Source organism: Rhinopithecus bieti, unplaced genomic scaffold, assembly GCF_001698545.2.
Source record: "Rhinopithecus bieti isolate Rb0 unplaced genomic scaffold, ASM169854v2 scaffold_6380, whole genome shotgun sequence".
NCBI lineage: Eukaryota > Metazoa > Chordata > Mammalia > Primates > Cercopithecidae > Rhinopithecus > Rhinopithecus bieti.
The window spans coordinates 2,386,315-2,402,802 of NW_016806642.1; the positions used below are offsets into that span (position 1 = coordinate 2,386,315).

At 37.1% G+C, this 16,488-nt stretch overlaps 1 protein-coding gene across 15 annotated transcripts in view; it reads right to left on the reverse strand.

Annotated features, from left to right (window-relative positions):
• Nucleotides 1–16,488, reverse strand: part of MIER1 (MIER1 transcriptional regulator) — a 68,274-nt gene that overhangs the window by 20,150 nt on the left and 31,636 nt on the right. For all 15 annotated transcript variants that reach the window (XM_017877175.1, XM_017877161.1, XM_017877172.1 and 12 more), the window contains 4 exons: nt 10,979–11,140; nt 9,901–10,033; nt 9,137–9,201; nt 4,683–4,755 (listed from right to left, as the gene is read on the reverse strand). In XM_017877175.1, coding sequence (XP_017732664.1) covers nt 4,683–4,755; nt 9,137–9,201; nt 9,901–10,033; nt 10,979–11,140 — 433 coding nt within the window. The remainder of the gene's footprint in view (nt 1–4,682; nt 4,756–9,136; nt 9,202–9,900; nt 10,034–10,978; nt 11,141–16,488) is intronic.

Below are 16,488 nucleotides of genomic sequence, written 5' to 3' on the forward strand. Positions count from 1 at the left end.
TTCGTTAAGTAATTCCTAAAATAAAGATATCAGGATATCTTAGTTTTGTGGCACTTAAAAAAAAAAAGTCTGTGCTCACAAAACTGATGAGAAATATCTTGTGAAATGTTTTCCACAAGAATGCACTCATCAGCACTGTCCCTTTGACAAGTTTTATTTCTAACAGCATAGTTTACCTAATGGTCTCACAAATTTGGTTTGTGGTATAGGGTATTCTAAGTAGAGACAAATTCTGGGTATCTTGACAAAAGTTTGAGTTTCTAGAACTACAAAGCTGAGGAGTGCCCCTTTACCACAGCAATCCCTCCAAAGCAATCTCATTCGGCTAAGTTTAGTCTATCCTCCTTACACAAACTAATATACTTAAATTCTTGAAATGAGAAAGCTTCATAAATCACTCATTCCTGAAAAAAATTACATATATATACTTTCTAAAATCATGTTAAAATGGAAAATATTAAGTTAGAATTTAAACCATGAAAAAATCAGAACAATTAGACAAGAGAAAGATATAAAGGCAATCCAAATTAAAAAGGACGAAGTCAAATTATCCCTGTTTACTGATGATAAGATCTTATATTTGGAAAACTTAAACACTCCACAAAAAACTATTAGAACTGACAAATTCAGTAAAGCTGCAGGATACAAAATCAACATATAAAATCAGTAATATTTCTATATGCCACCAAGTCAACATTCTGAAAAGGAAATCAAAAGACTAATCCCATTTTAAACAGCCACAAATAAAATCAAATACCTAGAAATTAACCAAACAAGCGAAAGATCTCTATAATGACAACTATAAAATATTGACAAAAGAAATTAAAGAGGACACCAAAAAAAAAAAAAAAAGGAATGATATTCCAAGTTCATGGATTCAAAGAATCAGTGTTGTTAAAATGTCCATACTACCAAAAGCAATCTACAGATTCAATGCAATCCTTATCAAAATACCAATGACATTCTTCCCAGAAACAGAAAAAAAAGTTCCTAAAATTTATATGGAACCATAAAAGGCCCAGAATAGCCAAAGCTATCCTAAGCAGAAAGAATAAAACTGGAGGAATCACATTACCTGACTTCGAATGATACTACGGAGCTACAGTAACTAAAACGGCATGTACTGGCATAAAAATAAGACATACAGAACAGAACACAGAACCCAGCAACAAATCATATACCTACAGTGAACTCATTTTTGACAAAGATGCCAAGAATGTACACTGGGAAAAGACAGTCTCTTCAATAAATGTTGCTGGGAAACTGGATATCCTTTTGCAGAAGAATGGAACTAGACCCCTATCTTTTGTCACATTCAAAAACCAAAATAGATTGAAGACTTACATCTAAGACCTCAAACTATGAAACTGCTACAATAAAATACAGAGGAAACTCTGCAGGACACTGAACTGAGGGCAAAGATTTCCTGAATAATACCCCACGAGCACAGGCAACCAAAGTAAAAATAGACAAATAGGATCACATTAACAAGCTTTTGCACAGCAAAGGAAACAATCAACAAAGAAACAACCTACAGAATGGGAGAAAATATATGCAAACTACCCATCTTAGAAGGCACTAATAAATAGAATATATAAGGAGCTCCAACAACTCTATTGAAAAAAAGTCTAATAATCTGATTTAAAAATGGGCAAAAGATCTGAATAGACGTTTCTCAAAAGAATACATACAGATGGCAAAAAAAAGTGTCCATCAACAGATGAATGCATAAAGAAAATGTGGTACTTATACACAATGGAGTACTATTCAGCCATAAAAAAGAGTAAGATCCAGTCATTTGCAACAACATGAATGGAACTGAAGGTCATTATGTTAAGCAAAGAGTCAGGCATGGAAAAGACAAACATCCCATGTTCTTACTTATGTGTGGGATCTAAAAATCGAAACAATTGAACCCATGGAGATAGAGCAGAAGGATGGCTACTAGAGGCTGGGAAGGTCGGTGCGGGAAAGGGGTGAGAGAGAGGTAGGGATCATTAATGGGTACAAAAAAATAGAATAACGCCTAGTAGCTGACAGCACAACAGGGTGACCATAATCAATAACTTAATTATACATTTTTAAAGAACTAAAGGAGTATAACTGAATTGTCTGTAACACAAAAGAAAAATGCTTGAGAGGATGCATACACCATTTGCCATGATGTGGTTATTACACATTGCATGCCTGCATCAAGACATCTCATGCACTCCATAATTATATACACCTACTATGTACCCACAAAAATTAAAAATTAAAACTAAGCATAAATAATGAGAATGTGATCATTCACTGTTGATATATGATAATACAAACATTAAAATAAAAAGTATACTGCAATAAAACTATTTTCAACTATAAATTTATAATATAAATACTAAAATATAAACATAAAATAGGTACTATTATCTTTCATTGTCAAAATTTAAAAGAAATTTAATAAAAGAAACAAATGTCTAACTTTCAGTTCTTCATTTATTTGCAGAAAGAAAAACCTCAATGGAGAACACTGCTAACCACTATATAAGTAAAGCATTAAAACTGACATTTCAATTACAAAAATAAATACAAAAGCCAACAGATCATTTATTTTGGCACACAATTATGTGTTCACAGAACATATCATATATACAGAATTTCCATATGTAATAAAGTCACTCCATACTGCTAGCTTCAGTGTTCCTATATGTTGCCTTGAGAAATTACCTTGAGAAATAAGTGGTAGCTATTAAAAATTTAAATGATGTATTAAAACATATTGCTATCACAAAAACTGTACTGGCCTGTGATGTTCCCTTGACTGACTCTGACCTGCTGCTTGCCCTGAGATAGGTGCATACTTAGAATATAAAGTAAGGTTTTGGAGAGAATGCTAAAAAGAAATAAACAACAAAAAACTTCTATTAATGTAACTCCAAAGGGTTTCGTGTATGTTAAGTTGAAATGTGAAGAAAACTGAAATAAAAGAAACAAAGATTTCTAGTGCTGAGTGATGTCACACTGCACATGAACTCATTAAACACACACATACGGCCAGGCACGGTGGCTTCATGCCTATAATCCCAGCACTTTGGGAGGCCTAGGCGGGCAAATGACCTGAGGTCGGGAGTTCAAGACCAGCCTGACCAACATGGAGAAACCCCGCCTGTACCAAAAATACCAAATTAGCCGGGCGTGGTGGTGCATGCCTGTAATCCTAGCTACTTGGGAGGATGAGGCAGGAGAACTGCTTGAACCCAGGAGGCAAAGGTTGCGGTGAGCCAAGATCGCACCATGGCACTCCAGTCTGGGCAACAAGAGCTAAACTCTGTCTCAAAAAAAAAAAAAAAAAGGATACATACACAGCATTCTTTCTGGAACTCACATGAAGTGAATAATCTGAAACAGACTCTTTAAAAAAAATCTTCGGCCAGGCGCAGTGGCTCGCGCCTGTAATCCCAGCACTTTGGGAGGCCAAGGCGGGTAGATCACGAGGTCAGGAGATTGAGACTATCCCAGCACTTTGGGAGGCTGATGCAGGCATATCACTAGATGAGGAGTTTGAGACCAGCCTGGCCAACACGGCGAAACCCCATCTCTACTAAAAAACACAAAAAAATTAGCTGGGCGTGGTGGCAGACATCTGTAATCCCAGCTACTCAGGAGGTTGAGGCAGGAGAAACACTTGAACCCAGAAGGTGGAGGTTGCAGGGAGCCGAGATCATGCCATTGCACTCCAGTCTGGGCAACAACAGCAAGACTCCGTCTCACAAAAAAAAAACAATAACACACACACAAAAACCCCTTCAAGTATTATGTTATTGTAAGTATGACTTACTTCAGGACTTTCAAATGAAATGAAAAAAAAATGCAAAATTTAAGTATAGAAGTTGTTTTCCCAAATTATTTTTAAAACACAAACATCAAAGTACTCCATTTTTGCTTTTTTTTTTCTCAGACAGAGTCTTGCTCTGTCACCCAGGCTGGAGTGCAGTGGCGCGATACTGGCTCACTGCAACCTCCGCCTCCCAGGTTCAAGTGATTCTACTGCCTCAGCCTCCTGAGTAGCTGGGATGACAGGCGCGCGCCATGACGCTGGGCTGATTTTTGTATTTTTAGTAAAGATGGAGTTTCACCATGTTGGTCAGGCTGGTCTCGAACTCCTGACTTCATGATCTGCCTGCATCAGCCTACCAAAGTGCTGGGATTACAGGCGTGAGCCACTGCAACTGGCCCAAAGCATTCCATTTTAATAAGCATTCCATTTTGCTTACTGAAAGTTTTAGGAGCAAATAAGCTTTTCATGTCAGTTATTCACTCTCGTTTGTTTTTATGCCTTTCATTGATATAAAATGGATGTTTAAAACTGAATTATAAAGGTTAGAAAAGGGTTAAAGTTTAGAGTACTGAAAATACGGGGAAAAAGGTAAAAAAAAACTGTTGAGACATTGTAAGTCACTTTTAAAACGAAAAAAAGCATTTGCTTTTTCCTTTTCTGGCTAGGCTTCTATAGACCAAACTGAAAAAATTAAGTAAATATATTCTTCTCACAGAAATAATGAAGGGTTCTCTTTCACAAACCAATGGGGTTACAATGGGGTTACTTAGTAGGCTGTCATGTTCTTATCACATTTTATACACGAAGTAACAGTTCATTACACTGAAAGCATAAATTCAGCTATGTAACTTTACTAATAACCCACCTTTTTCATTTTCTTTGTATCTACAAATGCCAACTGGAATTTCTGCTTGAAACATGGAGCCCACCATAATCTCCTATTTTAAAAATAACATAAAACATTAGTAAGATCTAGTAACAGATTTTATATCCATTTTCTAGCCTTACCATCTTAGTAAACTGTTCCTGGTTTCTCTGTCATAAAATACAAAAACAATTAACTACCTCAGAGGTACCTTTGTGAAGATGAATGACAAATAATGACTGGATGAAAATATTAGTAATAATAATGAGGTGAAATGCAACATAAACAATAAATACAAACTTTACTTCAAAATATAGAGACAAAGAAGTGAATTCTGATAACTCCATTAGTAAGATAACTGCAAAACAAGTAAAAAACAAAGTCAAATTCAGATATTTTCAGAGTATCTACACTTAAGACAGTGGTCTTAAAATATGATCCCTGGCCGGGCGCGGTGGCTCAAGCCTGTAATCTCAGCTCTTTGGGAGGCCGAGATGGGCGGATCACGAGGTCAGGAGATCGAGACCATCCTGGCTAACAGAGTGAAACCCCGTCTCTACTAAAAAAATACAAAAAACTAGCCAGGTGAGGTGGCGGGCGCCTGTAGTCCCAGCTACTCGGGAGGCTGAGGCAGGAGAATGGCCTAAACCCGGGAGGCGGAGCTTGCAGTGAGCTGAGATCCGGCCACTGCACTCCAGCCTGGGCGACAGAGCGAGACTCTGTCTCAAAAAAAAAAAAAAAATTATCCCTGTATGAGCAGCTAATAGCATCAGTGTCACCTATGAAATTTTTGTTTTTTTTGAGACAAGGTTTTGCTCTGTCACCTAGGCTGGAATGATCATGGCTCACTGCAGCCTCGACCTCCCAGGCTCAAGCAATTCTCTCACCTCGGTCTCTGAGTAGCTAGGACTACAGGCACATGCCACCACACACAGCTAATGGAAAACTGTTAGAAATGCAAATGCTAAGGTCCCACCCCAGACCTACAGATCTACTGGAACTCTGGGGACAGGACTCAGTCACTGGTATTTTAACAAGCTCTCTAGGTGATTCTGACATACACTGAAGTCTGAAAAACAGAGCTTCAAGTTAAGAAAAATAACAAAAAGGGTTTGTATAAAGCTCAGCAGGGGCCAAATGAAAGAAACTCTAAACAAAATAGATAAAGTAGGTTATGGTTTGACTTTCATTAAAACAATACAAAATGAAAAAGTAACCTCCTCCCACAAATATAATTAAATAGGAAATCCAGTAATCAAATCTATATAGTCAAATCACAGATTAGGTGATTCAGATTCAGAACTGGCTGTTCTGAAAAGCAACTGGAAACTACCACTGGTGAAATTTCACAATGCAAGGAGACCAAGATTACAGTACCCTCTTTTGTCTGATGGCTAAAAGTTAAGAACACACTGACATTTTCAAAATTGGGCATGGAAGGTACAAAATCATGGTCTAGAAGTTTTGATAACTCTTAGGATTTGGAAAGTCTCTCTCCTGCTATTGTTACCCCACTGATGTGAGGATCTCATTTTACCCAGTACAACTTCAAAGACGTGCTTTATGTAATAAAGCTATTGCTATACCTAAAAGAAAAACCAATCTTTCTCATGATCAGTTTTCTAAAAAGAATCAAACTTATAACAAATTTTCTCTACCCTTACAATGGAATTCTCTTTATGTCTTCTACTATAAAAAGAGTCCTTTATTGTCACATCTTGTGCCTCTTTTAATTTAACTCACCTATGCCTACCAAAGAACACTGTCACATTACTAACCCTGGCTGGGGTGTTTCTAAACGATCAATGCCTGGATCAATTGCAGGACAATTAAATTAGAATCTATGAATGAAGTCCCTGGTAGTCAGCACCTCTAAGTTACCCAAATGATTCTAACATAAAAACAGGGTTGAGAACATCTGGATTAGTATAAAGATAGGTACTTCCTTTTTCCTGTTCAGTTCTGAACATTTCTTTTCATCTGTTAATTTGTTGTATAGTACAGGGAAGGGAAGGGAAGGGAAACAGCTTTGACGATCATTATATGTAATGTTATCATATATGTAATTTTCCTTTAATCTTTCAAGCAAGCCCCATAAGGCTGACATTGTTATTCCTATACTACATGTAAGAAGATGAAGCTCAAAAATTTGATTTTCTCAGAAGCACACAATTACTAAGTTCTAGAGCTATAACTAAAATTCAGATTTGACTTCAAAACTGTTTCCCCTACCTTAAGTTTCTATAAAAACTCAATTTCGTAAATCTTAAAAAAAAAAAAAAAAAAGAATCTCTGAACCTTGACAATTATTTACAATAAAATCACACTGAAAGAAAACAATCTGCATTTACTCTGGCCTGCTTTATTACATAATTTTTTTCTGAGAAAGGTGTGGTTAATTAATACCCTTTCTGAGTAAGGTATGGGGTAATTAATACCCTCCAGCAATGAAGGTGTTCTACCTCTTAGCTTTTGTTCTTGCATTTAAAAAAAAAGCAGTGAATGCTTAATCAAATACTCTACTGAACACTCCAGATTAAAAAAACAACGTATGTTGAAGATACATAAACTTGAATATGCAGTGGGACAGCAATTTAAAAGGACTCCCACGGTTTCTAGCTTTTTTCATCTTAATTTCTACTTACTGTAAGAATCAGATTAAAAACACGATGAAAAAACCCTTGCCCAAATGGTTAACATAAATTTAACACAAATTAACTTTTGTGATTCTTGTTTTCTGTCTTGAGTCCCATCATTTGCTCAAATTAACACATACCGCACACTGGGCTAATCTTGTCTCTCAACAAAAATAACATTATTTCTTTTATATAAATGATTTGTTTTAACCAGTTCTACATAAAAAAATTTTTTGGGCCGGGCACGGTGGCTCACGCCTGTAATCCCAGCACTCTGGGAGGCCGAGGCGGGTGGATCACGAGGTCAGGAGATTGAGACCATCCTGGCTAACACGGTGAAACCCTGTCTCTACTAAAAATACAAAAAATTAGCTGGGCACAGTGGTGGGTACCTGTAGTCCCAGCTACTCGGGAGGCTGAGGCAGGAGAATGGCGTGAACCCGGGAGGCGGAGCTTGCAGTGAGGCGAGATTGCGCCACTGCACTCCAGCCTGGGCGACAGAGAGAGACTACGTCTCAAAAAAAAAAAAAAATTTTTTTTAAGACATGGGGTCTCACTATGTTGCCCAGCCTGGTCTCAAACTCCTGGGCTGAAGTGATTCCGCCTACCTCAGCCTCCCAAGCTGGGACAACAAAGGAAAACATCATTGCAACCAGCTAATTCTACATAACATTTTGACATATTTTCCTAAGAGCTCACTTCTTTTATAATAACTTAAAATTCTTTAGCTGTATAATTAATTATATGCTATATATTTTATAATTAAAATCTAATCTCAATATATTATCTTTAAATTCATTTCAGAAATTAAGTTGTATATAGTTATGAAGAAGCCAAATCTGTTTCTTCACACAATAAGCTTATCAGTTATAAATGTCAACATTAAATTCAATCATTTGGAGAGTTTTCCTTTTATAAAGTCATACAGAATGAAAAACTTACAAACTACTAAACAAAATTTACTTAACAAATATCAAAGCCTCCACAATTGCTTTCCATAATATTGAAAAATATATATGTGATATTTTTTACAGGGCAACAAATGCCTAATTCAGCACTACTTCAGGACTAAATCAGAAATGTGGATTTTTGTTTTATTTATTTTTTGTTTTGTTTTACAAAATGAGACAGGGGGCCAGGCGTGGTGGCTCAAGCCTGTAATCCTACCACTTTGGGAGGCCGAGACGAGCGGATCACGAGGGCAGGAGATCGAGGCCATCCTGGCTAACATGGTGAAACCCCATCTCTACTAAAAAAACACAAAAAACTAGCCGGGCGTGGTGGCGGGCGCCCATAGTCCCAGCTACTTGGGAAGCTGAGGCAGGAGAATGGCGTAAACCCGGGAGGCAGTGCTTGCAGTGAGCTGAGATCCAGCCACTGCACTCCAGCCTGGGTGACAGAGCAAGACTCCGTCTCAAAAAAAAAAAAAAAAATTGAGACAGGGTCCCGCAATGCTGCCCAGGCTGGTCTCAAACTCCTGGGCTCAAGTGATCTGCCTGCCTCAGCCTCCCAAACTGCTGGGATTACAGGCGTGAGCCACCACACCCGGCCAGAAATGTAGATTTCTAATCTTAGTTTGAGTGCTGACTTCCTCAACAAGATCCAATTCTTTAAATTCATTTTATTTTATAAAAAGATAAATATATCTCTAACCTAGATGTGTTAAGGAATCTGAACATTTACCGAACATTTAAATGTCATAAAAGGGCTTACATCGATTTTATCAATATACATAGTTAGTAAAAAAAAATAATTACACTAGGCTTTTTTAAAAAATATTAATTTATCTAAATTTTGGGAAAATATTGTTCTAACTACCTTTTTCCAGTCTTCTGATGGAATGTAATCTTCATCTTCTTCAGATTCTTCTTCTACTTCACTGTCTAGAATAAATAAATAAGACACCAATACTATAAAATGACTGCTTAACCTGTCTACATCTACAAATTATTTTTACATCTACTATCAAATACTTGGATATGCTCAAAGGTATCTAATGAATTAAGCCAAGATATTTCTAACCGAATAATTAACACCCTATCACTTAAAAAAACAAAACCAAAAAAACCATAAACTTTCTACGTAACTGTATTCTCATGAAATGATTTCCTATAAAAGCTTACGGGAAAAAACCGATTTAGAATAAAGATAATATTACCTTACTACATATTTCATGACAGTTTATTTTTCTTCAAGTGTTTTCTTCTTTTAAACTAGAGAAATTTAGGTGTATTTATGAATATACCTAAAAAAGGCTAAGAGGCAAAGAAAGTAAAAAATGGAAACTAAGGGAAAGACTATGAGAAATAAAAAGATGACCATGAAACAAACACTTAAAAACAGGGCAAGGAAAAAACAAATACAACTGAAGTCAAGTAGTACATGACACAATTATCGTAGTATATTCACTAACAACAGGGACTGTGCATTGCTAAACTAATAACTTACAATAAAAATCCATTTACTGTTGAAAAGAATTTCAGACTAAATGAATGTAAAGACCAGTTTAAAAAATGAGGATTTTAGGTAATACCTAAAACAGTAAAAATTATATTCAAATATTATCAACCAGTAACACTTACTTGTATCAAAATATTTACATCGACGTGGGCGGATAATTTCCTGGGCATCTTGAGAAGCAACAGATTGTGATGGATCATCATTGGAAGACTGAGTTTCATCCTCCTGACCTGATGAATCCTTTATATTCTCCTCCTGGGGAATAATAAATTTAATTTCTTTAAGATGTAAAGAAAACGGTTGCAGATGAAAGGCCATAGCATATAAATTTTGTTCTAATATAAGCAGAAGACTAAAATGAATATACTAGATGTAATATCGTATTCTGGGTTGGATCCTGCAACAGGAAAAAGTACATTAGCAGAAAAACTGGTATAATTCAATCTGCAGTTACTAGCACTGTACCAAGATGCTAACCTTAGCAGAAGCTGATCGTATAGCAACTTTCTACACTAGCTTTAAAAGTTTTATAAATCTAAAATTATTTCAAAATAAAGAAAATAAACACAACTGCCAATTAGCCTTCATTATTTAAAAGCAATAGCATTTTTTTGAAAGTTGGTATAAATGGTCAGGTGCGGTGGCTCACGCCTGTAATCTCAGCACTCTGGGAGGCCAAGGCAGGCGGTTCATGAGGTCAGGAGATCGAGACCATTCTGGCTAACGTGGTGAAACCCTGTCTCTACTAAAAAGACAAAAAATTAGCCAGGCGTAGTGGCAGGCACCTGTAGTCCCAGCTACTTGGGAGGCTGAGGCAGGAAAATGGCGTGAACCTGGGAGGCAGAGCTTGCAGTGAGCCGAGATAGCGCCACTGCACTCCAGCCTGGGTGACAGAGCGAGACTCCATCTCCAAAAAAAACACACAAACAAAAAAAGAAAGTTGGTATAAATAAATTAGAATAAGCACTGGAAAAAAAAAAAAGAAACCTGAAACGACAAGACCAAACTGTTACCTCTCAGGAGTAGATTACAGGGGATTTCCAATTTTTATGTTATGTATTTCTGTAATATCTTAATGTTTAACACTTTTAAAATCAGGAAAAGTAAAAATTATAAAAACAAGTAATCAAAATGTATTAAGAAATTTTAACTTCAATAAGAATAAAGACTACAATCTTAAATATATGTATGTAGACTTACTTTATTTTCCCCACTACAGCCACTGTTGTCATCATTATCAGCATCTTCATCATCTTCACCTTCTTCTTCCTCTTCCTCCTCTTCTTCATCTTCTTCAGGTAGTCGAACAGTACTACCATAACCATAAAGGCTGAGAAGTTCATGAATTGGCATGTCACCTTCCTAAATAAATCAAAATAAAAGTTATTATCTGAATCAGTGATATTTCTGATTCCCAGGCTATAATCCACAAATCTGTAGAGTAAAGAATAAAAGCTGTATCATGAATTCTCAGGTCATAAAAAAGTAAAACTGAAAATATTTCTGAAACCCAGGAATATCCCAATCTTTTTAGTATTTCTATAAAATTAACCAATTCTAATTGCTGACAACAAGATTTTAAGTGTAATTAAAAAGTAGCCATGGTCTAACATGGACTATTCTTTTTGCAATCAATTCAATATATGCACAATGACAGTTAACGCTATGCATGGATGCCCACTCTTAATAAGAGTACCATACTTGAGGGTGGAGAAATAGAACAATGAGAATTAGTCTATAAATTAAGTTAACAAACCCAGAAAGGCAGATGAAATTCAGAGCATTCAGAGCTCAGCCCGAACACATGAAAACAACAACAACAACAAAAAAAAGTAGTAATATACAGAAATGATAATGGACTACATTAACCATATATTCTTTTCTATGGTTATCTCCATTTACACATAAAATCATCTCATGCAATCCTTACCATCTATCACACAGATTTGTTATATTATTTCCATTTCATAGATGAGAAAACAGAGGCTGACAGCTTAAGCATTTCTTCAGAAATCACACAAGTTACAAGGAGTAGAGCCAGATTTAAACAGTCTCTCCAAAAGCCCATATTCATATCAATACACTATGGTGCCTTGGCCAGGGACTTCCCTCAATCCCCACAAAAATCAGACCCTTTGTGGATGCAAAAGAAATGTCCATATGCAATGAAATGAAATCAGCTTTCTATACAAACTACTCACTCTAACCAGTAAACAAGAAAAAAAGAAATGCACAGCATCAGGGAAACGTAACAGAATTCTGATTATAAAAAGAAAATTTAATCCAAATCATGTGAACATATTATACACTTATGCACACCCACATACAATGCACATGGTCTGAAGCAAAACAGTCAGAAAACCACCAGTTTAGAAGCTAGAAAAAAAGGGTAATCATGAATAAGACATGGTTCATATTTCTCCAGCAGTCATGGAAAGAAAGAAGTAAGTCTAGCTAGTGTGTTAAACATATTGCTACAATGGGTATGAGTAAATCAGACTGGATTAGATGACACAACTTCCATCACTCAAAATCCATGTGAGAAAAAATTAATGATTATAATTTGAAAATATTTTCTTATGAAGAACTAGGAAGAAAGCATCATCCAAAACTTCTATTTCACATTACAAATGGATATTCTGGTTATGAATGAGTTTGTGAATCTATTTCTGAAAGATAAATCAATTCCAAATCCCTAATGATTTGCAGAAGCTACAACCTGAAAAAGTGGTAACTTTATCAAGGCAAAGTATTGCCACTCTAGCTAAATAACCCGCTGGCAAACAACTGATAGCTCTTATACAGTGTTTCTCAAAGTACAACACCAACAGTGCTTTAAGTGTTCAAGTATCTGGTCCATGTACCAAGGATCTGATACAGGACATTGGTATTTGGGAATGTGGGAAGTCAGTCCTTAGGGACTAAAACAAAACTTTGAAATAAGAGACAGAAGTGTAATAAGAGAAATATAATGAAAAGGCTAGATTTATTTTTTGAGACAGAATCTTGCTCTGTCACCCAGGCTGGAGTGCAGTGGCATGATCATGGCTCACTGCAGCCTCAACCCACTGGGTTCAAATGATCCTCCCACCTCAGCCTCCCAAGTAGCTGGGACTATACATGTGCACCACTATGCCTGGTTAATTTTTGTATTTTTCATAGAGAAGGGTTTCACCATGTTGCCCAGGCTAGTCTCAAACACCTGGGTGCAAGCGACTTGCCCACCTTGGCTTCCCAAAATATAGGATTGCAAACGTGAGCCACCGTGCCCAGCATAAAGCTAGTTTTACACACAAGAATAACAAATAGCTGCCATAAAGTGTCTTCTTGTCAGGCGTTTGTGATAGGTGCTTTGACCTCACTGTCTTTTTTTCTTGCAACAATGAAGGCAGTGTCAAAACATACAATTCCATTAGATCTGCACTGATAGAGACTTTATTACAATACCCAGACCTCCTAATCTCAGGTCATGTAACTTTGCTTAAGCTCACACCCTGCACCCCAAAATCAGAAGCAAGTTTAGCAACTGATCACTATTGTGAAGAAAAGCCGCTGAAGTCACTAGTATGAATAAGGGCCCTAAAAAGAAAAAACATAAGCGTAACAGTTTGCAACTAAAATTTACATAGGCCTTAAGAGTTCATGAAAAACTTGTTTCATTATTTGATCCTCAAAACTATCCTGTTACTACTACCTTTAATTTTTATAACTGTGTTACAACTAATCCTTTGAAACCACACAGCTAATTACACAGCCGTGCTCTATTCTGAACTCATCTTCTGACAAGATCATGGTACTTGGTTCACTCCAAAAAAAGAGGTGTATAATCAACCAAATAAATGTCCTCAGGCTCTCTACCATTGGTCTGTCTTATCAAGGGCATCCGAATTACCTTGAGGGTTTACTAAAACGGGCTGCTGAGCCTCACCCAAGTTTCTGACCTAGTAAGTCTCCAGTGAAGCCTGAGAACCTACAATTAAAAAAAGAAAAAAAAAATCTCAGGTGATGTTAATGCTGCTGGTATGAGACCACCTTGGAAACCACTAATCTCACAGGTCTGGGATAAGATACCTGCAAATCACCTTATCCAATGGGAGGTAATAAAGCTTGAACATTACTTTAATAAAGCTTATCATATGACATATGATATCCAGCTCAAATATTTGTCAAAAGGATAGGTGACATACTAACTACATGGAGAAAAAATTTTTTCTTTTTTAACCATTATCAAGAATGTAGAATGTCTGACAATCATAGTTAAATTAAGGTTTTTCCCTCTTGGATATACAGATGAGAAGTGTGACTCACTTTATAAAAATTCGTTTCTCAGGCCAAGCGCAGTGGCTCATGCCTGTAATCTCAGCACTTTGGGAGGCTGAGGTTGGCAGAACACTTGAGGGCAGGAGTTCAAGACCAGCCTGGTCAACAAGGCAAAACCCCATCTCCACTAAAAATACAAAACAATCAGCCAGGCATGGTGGTGCACACCTGTAGTCTCAGCTACTCAGGAGGCCGAGGCAGGATAATTGCTTGAACCCAGGAAGCAGAGGTTGCAGTGAGAAGAGATTGTGCCACTGCACTCCAGCCTGGGTGACAGTGAGACTGTCTCAAGAAAAAAAAAGGAAAAAGGAAAAAGAAAAAAATTCATGTCTCAAAGAAAAATTCTCCAACAGCTCCAATATTGACTAAGCAGAGAACAGAGAGTCAAAAGTGGTCTGATCACAGTGCATTTAGAGGGGGAATGCTTGAATTACAATTGTAATAGAACTGGCACAGATGGAGAAAAATCACTCAAGTCACAGCAAATGACAAATGCACAGGTACAGAAACAAAAATGAATAATCCGGTCACCCTGATTAGAGCAGACATACCATTTATAGTAACTAAAAAAAAAAAAGTACCATTTCAGAAGGCTACACATTACTGAAAGATCAGTTACAGATTAATGAAAACGAGGATTACTATTTTTAACTACTTTCTCTAGTTTTATGTCATTTTTAAAGGGATCTGTTATATTCCTGACTCAATTTCAGCATACTGAATAGTTACTAACACTATGGAAGTATTTGGGGGAAATTACACACACAACAAAACACTCAACATGAACTTAGGCAGGTGAAGATTTAGTTTGCTTGCCAAGGAGACTGAGCCAAGTGGGAATCCACTGCTTTCATTCACTACACATTCACCTGTATTATGATCAGAAACTAAATGAAATTAGTGGTTGTGGAAAAGAAAAAATTTAAGAGACGCAACAGGATTCAACCAGGGATTAGGAGAGATGGAGGTCTTGGTGATGCTGAATCCCTGGTTCCATATATTCCTTATATCCAACTACATATTCATATACCTTCTAATAGTTTATTTTTACACAAGGTTATTTTTAGATGGGTTTTATCAAATGTAAACAAAATATCCTTACTTATTCAATCAACAAAATGCTTACTTATGCTGGGCGCAGTGGCTCACACCTGTAATCCCAGTACCTTGGGAGACTGAGGGAGCAGATCACTTGAGGTCAAGAGTTCAAGACTGGACTGGCCAACATAGTGGAACCCCATCTCTATTAAAAATACGAAAATTAGCCAGGCATGGTGGTGCTGGCATGTAATCCCAGATACTCAGGAGGCTGAGGCAACTGCTTGAACCCAGGAGGCAGAGGCTGCAGTGAGCCGAGACTGTACCACTGCACTCCAGCCTGGGCAACAGAGTGAGACCCTGTCTCAAGAAAATTAAAAAAAAAAAAAGAAAAGAAAATGCTTACATAATAGCATTAAACTTGTAACTCAAGCTGTCACCCAATATCAGGTGAGTAATATCAGCTTAGTAAGCAACAAAGAAAAAATCATCACCACCAAAAATACAACTTGAAGCATGAAGTATTAAAAAGTCTCTTATTTAATCTAAGGTAAAAGTGAAAATCTTGCAGCAAACTCTGGGCTACAACTACAATAAAAACCAGAATCAATTTTGCTGAGGAATCCTGTTTCAAATTGCAATAGCATGTATTTGTGTTCCTACTACTTTGTGCTAACTGAAGTCCTTAAAGATTTAGCAAGCATAAACAAGCATCACATAAGGATTATTTATTATTTCCCCTGCCTCTTCTACTCTCTTCTACTTCTGTACTTGTCTTCTCACATGAAATATTCTTTCTTCCATTCCAAACATTTATTCTCCTTGAAAGTTCACCTCCTGGACCATAGTAGCTGACATAATTGGAATCACTGTATTCTCTGGCCATATATTTGGAGTGGGCACATGACCCACGCTTGTCCATACTTTGTTTCTGGATTTTTATCAACAGCAACTTAAGGAAGAAGCACAGACTATCTCAAGTAGTAAATGTGGGAGACCTACAAACTGACAGCATCATATGAACAAAGTTGGTCTGAAAAGAGAAGTCAGGTGAGTCAGGTGGGACACGGTGGCTCATGCCTGTAATCTTAGCACTTTGGGAGGCCAAGGTAGGCAGATCACTTGAGCTCAGGAGTTCGAGACCAGACTGGGCAACATGGCGAAACACTGTCCCTACAAAAAATACAACAAGAATTAGCTGGGTGTGGTGGCGCATGCTCATAGTCCCAGCTACTGGGGGGCTGAGGCAGGAGGATGGCTTCATTCAGGGAGGTCGAGGCTGCAATGAACCAAGACTGCACTGCTGCACTCCAGCCTGAGTGACAAAGTGAGACCCTGTCTCAAAAACAAAA